General features: G+C 36.3%; 1 protein-coding gene across 2 annotated transcripts in view; it reads left to right on the forward strand.

Moving 5' to 3' along the window:
- Positions 1-9969, forward strand: part of LOC122060149 (probable LRR receptor-like serine/threonine-protein kinase At1g53440) — a 25554-nt gene that overhangs the window by 9374 nt on the left and 6211 nt on the right. The window contains exons 9-20 of one of the 2 annotated variants that reach the window (XM_042623334.1): positions 34-105; positions 242-319; positions 457-531; positions 2802-2870; positions 3151-3219; positions 3411-3476; positions 3569-3607; positions 3696-3745; positions 3878-4248; positions 4445-4643; positions 4751-4855; positions 9650-9753. In XM_042623334.1, coding sequence (XP_042479268.1) covers positions 34-105; positions 242-319; positions 457-531; positions 2802-2870; positions 3151-3219; positions 3411-3476; positions 3569-3607; positions 3696-3745; positions 3878-4248; positions 4445-4643; positions 4751-4855; positions 9650-9753 — 1297 coding nt within the window. Of the gene's footprint in view, positions 1-33; positions 106-241; positions 320-456; positions 532-2801; positions 2871-3150; positions 3220-3410; positions 3477-3568; positions 3608-3695; positions 3746-3877; positions 4249-4444; positions 4644-4720; positions 4856-9649; positions 9754-9969 lie in introns of both variants that reach the window. The other variant, XM_042623333.1, reaches the window with a different exon arrangement.

The raw sequence follows: 9969 nt of genomic DNA on the forward strand, positions 1-9969 counted from the left end.
TCCTTTTCCCCCCCTTCAAACTGTCTATTGCAGTGATATTCAGGGCACGTCCTTGGAGGGCCCTGTTCCTCCTAATATCTCCCTCTTAAAAAACATAACTGCACTGTGAGCGCACCTTCTTGATCTTCTAAAAATGTTATATTTAATATATTGGCCTTTATTGTGGTTATGAACTGAAGTAGAATATTGAAGGACCGACTGAGATTTGATTTAGTGATTTTTTTTTTTTTTTTTGTTTCAGGAGGGTATCTGACCTTGATGGGTCAAATATCAGTTTTCCTTTCCCTGACTTGCAGAATCTGACAAATATAAGTGAATTGTGAGTTTTTCCCCTTCAGTTGACGAAATTTATTGTGAGTTGAAAGATGAATGTGCTTCATGACATGGCATTAGCATATGCCAGTTTGTTTATGGTTCTGTCTGCTCATGAGGACTTGGCTTTCTTTGGTGTTGTAGGATACTGAGAAATTGTTCTCTTACGGGTCCATTCCCAGATTACATTGGAAAACTGATGCCAAAGTTAAAAACTCTGTGAGTTTCATTAGATGGAATTTTTTTCCCTTGATGCTTTTGAATTAAGGTTATTTTATATTTTTCTGGATGGATTTTGCTAATAAATAATCCATCAGAAATCAGTATTTGGGCTTTTCAATTCTGTTTCATATTCCCCCCCCCCCCCCCAATTGATGGAATAAACAATGTACCGTCAACGGTGATGGTCAGTGACAATCAGAATGCATGCCATGGATTACTTAGAAGTCTAGTGGTATGACTATACCTTGATTTTAATTTGAGAAATGTGAAGGATACGTCGGAACAAGATGGCGTTCTTTTGTTCATGGAGAAATAAGTGACTATTGATTTGACACAGTTACAGCACCCGGTTGCATGAGGACTGCATACATTAAGTTTCAGAAGAAGAAATAAATTTCTGAATGACCCTGTTTTAAAACAGTTGGGATGGCTTTTGATTACTCTTTCAACATTTTATGAAATATTGACAGCTCAGCGGACACCTGAGTAAACCTAAACTGAATCAGTCGCCGCTCAACTCAACTACACTTAACTAAGCCTTATCCCCCAACTACATGGCTTAGTTACATGGGTCCTATTTCTCCATTCAACTCTATTTAAAGCCATACTTGTTGTGAACCCTAATCCATGCATGTCTTTTCTCAGCTTCTCTCCCAAAATCTTTATTCCCAGCTGTTGCTCTCTTAACTCTTTCGATCTGAATCATATGACTCCTCCATAAAGGTGCATTCGAAGGTCTTCATTGATTGCCACTTCAAACGAATTTTTTCCAACTTATCATGTGTCCCCCCTAAATTCCCTTTAATGTATTAATTCTTTATGTTGATGTTTACATTTATGCTGCCCTTCCCTAACGGTTCAAGCTTTTAGGTGAAACGCTAGCAAACATGGTATCAGAGCAGGGAGGTCAAGTGTTCCACTCCTAGGAAGTGCATCAGAATATTTTTCTCGATATTTTTTCTCCCTCGGTGCCACACGAGGGAAATGTTGTGTGTGCTCCACATGCAAGGGCCATGGGATCTTGGCCTGCATGTGTTAGGGAGTGTTGATGTATACATTTATGCTGCCTCCTTTCCTAACAGTTCGAGCTTTTAGGTGAAACGGTTGCGAACACATTATTTTATTTTTCCTGGTTTTACCACTCATCCATCTCAACGTCCTCATCTCAGCTACATTAATCTTACTTCATCCACCCTACTCTATTTTATTATGCAACATCATTCTTTATTTCTCCTATATTTATGATTGATTCTAGATATTTAAAAGTATACATTGAGGTATCTCCCTTTCATCAATTCTCATCACCCACTTTCAGTCCTACTTTTATTAAGGTTACACTTAATGTGGTTGTTTTTATTCAGCTTATCTCAGATTTTTTTATTCAAAAAATATATGTCGATAAATCTAACTTAGCATTCATCCCTGCTTATGTTTCTTCCGGTAAAACTATATCATCAGAATAAAGCATATGCTAAGGGTCTGGATCCTCAATATGTCTAGTCAACTCATGCATGATTTGTGCACTAGAGTTACTCATGAGTATTTTTAAGTTTCAGTTAACTCAGAATTGTCTAATCTTTTAGCTGTTTTGAAAAGCTCAGCTCCTTCTTCTATTATTGGGGAGTACTTGAAGAGTTCTAGGTCAACCAACGTAGCTTTTGACATAGTCCATTCTATGTTTGTGGTGCTAATTCCCAAGTAATTTCCAAGATTAGAACCTGGTATATACTTATATTATCCTCTTGTCCAGCTCATCTAATTCACTCCTTTATTCTTCTGTTATTGTCCTATCAGACCTCTGGTTAATTTGAATCGTATCTTATCTCTTACTAATATATGACAAGTACAGATTGTTCATTAAAGAGATAACTGTTTGGCTAGATGCATATATCTGGAGGTAGATATTTATTTCCTGTTTGGTTGATTTACTGGCTTTACTATATATCATCATGTGGTTGACAAACTTGATCTTGTGATTGTTAAAACATAAGGTGGATTTACTACAAGGTTTTGACAGTAAAACCAATGCTCGATAAATCCAATGCTTCTAGGGTTCCATTAGCTGCGGATTTGATTAATTATTCTCAAATCAAGAATCTCCATTGATATATTGAGTGAATGTCTTCATGTCCTCAAATTGCTAAAGTTAACCCTATATTTGTTCGAATGTATCACAAGCCCATCATTGAATTACAGTATGAAGACAATCTTTCCTAGTTATTTTCTGATCGGATTTTTTTTTTTTTTTTTCATTTTCTCCTGTGTAGAGACCTGAGCTTCAACAGGTTGACTGGTCAAATTCCAGATTTTGGGAGTTCAACGAATCTAGTAAATTTGTATGTAAACCATTGAAATTTTTTTATTTATTTATTTTTATTTTATTCATATGTGATTATTAGTTGGTCAATGTTAAAATAATTAAAGGAGCTTTATCCCATTATAAGTGGTTACCTGTGATTAGCACTTTATTGCACTTTCTCACTGGCATAGTCACAGGTCTCTGTTACATAGGACAGGGCCATCTAATTCAACTTTTCTTATAAATGATTCCTCTTATAATATCAGTGATAAACTTCTTCAATCTCACAGTAGGCATTATATTGTTTATGGGCATAGGTTTCTCTCTAACAATTTGCTGACTGGAGAAGTACCAAATTGGTTCTTTTCACAAGGCAACATAAAAATGTGAGTATTTCTACTCATCAAATGCTGAGTCATGGATCACAGGATCTTTTCACCTACATGTGACTTATCTTTGCGATGAATTCCATACTTGAGATATTTATGGCAACCACTCTATGTGTGTTGGCTTATCATATTTTTCATCAAGAAATACAGTATATGACATGATAGTATGATACTGGTTTGTCTTGCAGTGATATATCCTACAACAATTTTACTGGATACGCCTCACAACCCAGCTGTGCACAACAAAATGCCTTGTATATTCAGTTCCCTGTATTATCTCTTTTGGATTTAAATATTGAATGATTCTTATTTCCTTTGTGAAAATTTGTTTGCTCATTTATAACAGGAACACAATTGCAAGTTATTCATCTTCAGAAGACAACTCGTAAGTTTGTTGTTTCATGGAATATTTATTTTTCTCGATTAATAATGCATATGAAGAAAATTAATTCATATGCGGAATTTTTTTGCAGAATTGGTTGGTGCTTGAAGAAGGACCTCACTTGCTCTGGGAAACCTCAATGTAGTTGTCGAATTTCCTTACTTTTTTAGATAACAAAACATAGAAACTTTATTAAAGTTTTATGAGTGGTCGCAGGAAGTGATCAAATCTGAAAACATTCCCTTGATTCCAAATTTCCAATTACACATGCAGACCATTCATTTTTTATCAATTGCGGAGGCCCGTTGATGAATTTTGAGGGGGAAGAGTATGCAGATGATTCAGCACCTACGGTGGATGGTGCATCATACTTCTATCCTGCTGACAGATGGGCTTCTAGCACTACAGGAATCTTTTTGAATAGAAACAATGCTCTGTACTTTGCCACAAACACATCAATGTTGAAGATGTCTGATCCATCCATATATATGACAGCTCGCACTGCTCCCAACTCACTAAGATATTATGGTCTCTGCTTACGGAGTGGTAGTTATACAGTGCGGCTCCACTTTGCTGAAATAACATTTACAGAAAATCAGACATACAGCAGCCTTGGTAGGCGCATATTTGATGTAATAATCCAAGTGAGTGAATTACAGATTGTTATCATTGGTATTCTTTTAATCATACCACTTCATTGTTCCCAATTAATTTGATTTTTCTTTTTTTATGTATATGTATTTCTTGAATGAATCTTCAAGTTAATTTCCATCTACTTTCTGAAGAACATTGATGATTATTTTTTTCTTAACATTTTTTATTTTTTTTGGTTTCTTGCAGGGAGAAACACTTGTGAAGAATTTTAATATCGCAGAGGAAGCTAAAGGTGTTGGTAAGAACATCACTAAGGTATTTAACAATGTTACTGTCAAGGGAAGTACTTTGGAGATCCACCTCTACTGGTCAGGAAAAGGGACTACTGCAATTCCCTTTAGAGGAGTATATGGACCCCTAATATCGGCAATTTCAGTGACGCCAAGTAAATTTTCTGCCCACTGTTCCTTTTTCCCATTCTTCTCACTCCATCATGATACTATAACTTGCTTGATTGTGCAGATTTTGACACAAACACTGGACTATCTGTAGGAGCTATTGTTGGTATCGTTGCTGCTTCATGCTTTCTCGTAGCATTAATTTTAGTAATCCTTTGGGTGAAAGGTTGCTTGGGAGGGAAGGATCTTGATGACAGAGGTGAGATGAATGGAACAAAAACTTGTGTTGTAGCACAATGCATTGTCACAGCTTTCCTAGAATTTATTGCATGCTAGTTCATATGAAAAGTCCATTTCAAATTGAAATCCTGGTAAATTTTTAGGGTTAGAAAAATTAATATGTTAGATATTTGACAAGGAGGAGGTTATGGAACTAATGTAAAAGGATTAAAATAGAAAATGTAGGGTTTTCAATCTTAGTCAAATAAGAAAAAAAAAAAGGTCATTTTGGAGTAGTTTAAGGTTGAAAACAAGGGTTAGGTTTTTGATTGAGTGAACAAAGTAGACAGGTCTATACAGATCAGTAAGATTCATGTAATGGATCTAAATGATTAACTAGTGAAAGATGTAACAGAATTGATTCAAGGGATGAGGTCAGAGGCATTCACCTCTAGTCTTGGACAAGTTTGGAGTTAACACCTTCCTTGAAGTCATGGATTTCTAAATCCCAGGTCGAGATACCTTTGGTTATTTAACTTACTGAGTTTAAAGGCTTAGACTCACATATAAAGATTAGGTAGACTGACATTAACTAATCATAACCTGGTTCATATAAAGGTTACACCTGCTTATCTGTGTCAGAACTTTTCAATACTAATTAAATGACTTTTAATTGTAAATATGAAAAATATATCCTAAATTTAAGGAACAAGACTACCACAATACTATTGTGGGGATTCCTTCCCATGCCCTCACTTTCTGACCCGTTAACCCCAAACTTACGCACACGCTATCTTCCCACACCAAATGGGTCCCCTGTATACTAAACTGTCTCCCACGCTTATTGGTGTGACATTTTACACTCGGGTCGTGGGAAACCTCTACCCCTAAATCTAATAAAACATTGATAGAAAAGTGCAAATACCCTAATAGAAATCTTCTCTATAGATCTAAACCTGTTCTTAAATTTCCTATAACTTTCTATCATGTACACATTCCACTGTCTTGGATTTGTTGTACATAAAAAAACTAAACCTTCTAATAATGGAAAACATCATTTGCATAGTTAAAAGAAAATTCTCTCATTGGCCCTAACATCTCCATCTATCTACCTTTTTTGGGTTATCTATTAATTTCCAGCTTAAACCTACTTTCCCATGTGGAGATTTAAAGCTTGGAAAAAGGTTGATGACTCAACTTTGCTAAAAGTATTAAATCTTGAATTACAAGGGTTAAAAGTTAAAAGATGATGGACCCATAGTTTTTTAGGTGGTAAGGGGACGGAGGCGTTTGAAGGTCTTTCGGAGTGCCTTAGTGAAAAGGCGGGCATAAAGCGTCGCCTTATCGACTAAAGCGTTCCTGTGTAATTTTTTTATAGAACCAATCTATTTGGCTCAAATCCTAGTTGAATCCTATTACTCATATGTTAAATAAATATTAAAGGTTCATCTTTAAAGTGAATAAATCAATACCAATGTAAGATATTCATCAAGAAAACAAATCAATAAAGTGAATAAATACATAATTATATAAATATAAATACATAATTATGAAACAAAATTATAAATATAAAGAAAAGAAGACATAAAAAATAAAAGTATTTATTATACTTATCTCTATGATGCCAAAATGAGTGCCTAAGCCCTAAGGTCATCCACTATATTTCTACTCCTGTCAAAGAAGAATGAAGCTCACCGCTGCCAGAGCAAAATGGTTGCCTGGATCAGTGGTTCTTTCTTGTTCCTTGATTCATTCTCAAAGTCCTTTCTTAAAACCCTTGACAAAATCCAAACCCTGTTTGTGAATTGGGTTTTTATTTTGTTTGTTTTGGTTATTTTTGGTGGAGTAAAGCTGATCCCATACATCTCAAGTGTTAACAAAACTATACACCTACCAATAAAAAATATATATTTGGAATCTTCATCAAGTAATTTTAAAATGTGTTAAAAAAAAGAAAAAAACCCATAAGGTGCCACTTCACATAAGGCGGAGCACTGCCTTACCATCTCTAGACCGCATCAGCGCCAAGGCGCTGCTAAGGCGTCGCCTTACTAGCGCCTTAAAAACTATGGATGGACCATAAGGTTGAGATGAGACCCCAAATTTGATATGTGGCTAATACATGGAGAGTACTACCTATTCAATGGTTGGTTTATAAGGTTCAATGCCCCCTATGGGCTCAAAAACCATGTGGAAAAGATTAACTTGATGGCCACTAAGGAGATATTCTTTCAATGATAGTACCAAAATCAAGGTCTTAGAGACAACAACAACAACAACAACAATAATAATCATAACTTTATCCCAACCAAATGGGGTCGCCTGCATGGATCCAATATGGAAATTAGAAAATAAAGAAGCACAAAAGAGAGGTTAAAATGAAGAAAATGGAGATAAGAGAAGGTAAAGCAGTAGAGAAAGACGCATCATGGGAACATCCCCTATAAGGGGTCGGCAACATGGGTACTTGTCCTCCCCAAAACTCTATCCCATGTCATTACTGGGATCGAACCCTACCATATGCATATCTTTCCAAACCACTTCGTCAATAGTCATCTTAGGCCTCCCCTACCTTTTCGGGCTCCCTCCAAATGAATCTTGTCACTCTTCCTTACTGGGGCATCCATAGTTCTCTGTTGAACATGGCCATACTACCTCAACCGGCTCTCATGGAGCTTGTCCTAGATTGGTGCAACCATGGTTTTAAGTATCGGTGCGTATCGTGCCGTATCGGCCGATACGTATCCGTATCGGTAGGCATCGGCACAATACGTACCGATACGTATCATGAAAATTTTAAAACCCTTATGTATCGATACGTATCCTACGATACACACCGATACGCACCGATACACCACCTATACGCACGGATACTCACCGATAAGTACCGATACTTTATGAAAAATTCAAAATTGAAGTGAAATGTACGTTTCGGTATGTATCGGTACGTATCAGTATGTATCGGTATGTATCGGTACGTATCGGTATGTATTGATACGTATCGGTGCGTATTAGTATGTATCGACTAATACACACCGATACGGTCATAAAATGGCCAAAATGGGTAATTTTTTAGAAAAACATAATTTTTTGAGGTGTTTTTGTTCCAAAGTTGCTGCCAACCATTTTTCTCTCTAACTAAAGTGGAAATCAAGGTTGGTAACAAGGATTTTACATTTATGGGACAATTACAAACCTTGGATTCTTAGTGCGATACTCTCAATTTACTGTTTATGCATAATACATGTTATATATAACTTTTTTTAACTATTTTTTTATGCAAATGTGTATAAAAAAGTGTTTCCTATCCATTTATGTGCGTATCTTTAGCATATCTTAGCGTATCTCCGATACGATACGATACGATACCCTCCGATACGTATCTTAATTTTGGCCGACCGATACGACGACCGATACCGATACTTTAATCCTTGGGTGCAACCCCTAAATAGTTTCTAATACAGTCATTCTTTACCCTATCTCTCATAGTCTTACCGCCCAACCCTCTCAACATTCTCATCTCCGCTATACTCAGTTTATTCAAATTGCTCTTGTTGACTACCAACACTTTGCTCCATGTCATAGCTGGTTGTATAATTGCATTGTAAAATTTTTTCTTGAGTTTAATAGGCACTCTTTTGTCATATAGCACTCCCGACGCACCTCGCCATTTCATCCACCCCACTTTAATCCTATGGGCAACATCATCCTCTATATCTCCCTCTTTGTTAATGATGGACCCCAGGTATTTGAAACAGTCACTCTGGGGTAGTTTATGTTTCCCGAGTTTCACCACTCCCTCCCCTCCTCTAAATTGACTGGAGGGGCACATCATATATTTAGTCTTCGTTCTGCTTATCCTAAAAGCTCTTGATTCCAAGCTTGATCTCCATAGCTCCAGTTTAGTATTAATCCCATCCACAATTTCATCTACAGAATAATATTATCAGCAAATAGCAAATGACACAGAACCTAGTCTTGGATGTGGTTGGTTAGATCATCCATAATGAGTGCAAACAAATAAGGACTTAGAGAAAATCTTTGGTGTAACCCAATTGTGATTGAGAATTCGTTCATTGACCTTCTGTTGTTTTGACACTCTTCACCACTCCCTCGTATATGTCCTTAATTATATCTACATAGTTAATCATACCCCTTATCTTCTCTAGGGCATGCTAAATTATCTCTCTTGGTACTTTATCATAGGCTTTCTCTAGGTCAATAAAGACCATATGGAGGTCCTTTTGTGGGCTGTAAATACTTCCATAAGCCTCCTTAGGAGGTAAATAGTTTCTGTTGTGGATCTTTCTAGCATAAAACCAAAATTAGTTCTCTGATACCTTGGTTTCCTCTCTTAGGTGGGCTTCAATAATCTTTTCCCAAAGTTTCGTGGTATGACTCATAAGTTTTATGTCTCTATAGTTATTGCAGTTCTAGGCATAACCTTTGTACTTTCCCAAAGTTTCAAGGTCTTAGAGACATGACATAGAAAAATTAGGCCAAATTGAAGTATTAGAATTTTGAGTGGGCATCAGTAGGCTTTTGAACTTGTCCTCCCCTCTCCTTTACTTCTCACGTCTACTCTTTACATTTTATTTTATTTTTTTGGTTTGATCATTGTTTCCATGCATCTGACATTTCACATTCAAATATGTTTAGTATTTACAAAAAGTAGTATCTATGCAGAATGTTTATATGTATCACATGACAAATATGACATATCATTTTATTTTATTTGATAGAAACATGACACATATCATTGACTTGATTGTCTATCGTTATAGTTTCGTCTGTGCAAGGAATATTACTAATTTCGTTTAACTTAAATCCCTAGAGCTACAACCAGGTCACTTCAGTTTGAGACAGATTAAAGCAGCAACTGGGAATTTCGATGCTGCAAATAAGATAGGTGAAGGCGGGTTTGGGCCTGTTTATAAGGTCAGTCTGGATTCATATCTTCCTCTCATCCTTCTCTCATTTATCACCATCAATCTGTATCTTATTTTATTGGTTAAACCTTTAAATTGATCTGGGAGCACTGTGTGCTGCAAGGTTTTGATGTTTTCAATTTGCTTCAGTCTTCTATAGGGAAAGGGGAAAGGTTACTGTAAAAGAGAAATATAATTTTTTTTTTTTGGGGGGTGGGGGGGGGGA

Source organism: Macadamia integrifolia, chromosome 13, assembly GCF_013358625.1.
Source record: "Macadamia integrifolia cultivar HAES 741 chromosome 13, SCU_Mint_v3, whole genome shotgun sequence".
Taxonomy (NCBI): Eukaryota; Viridiplantae; Streptophyta; class Magnoliopsida; order Proteales; family Proteaceae; genus Macadamia; species Macadamia integrifolia.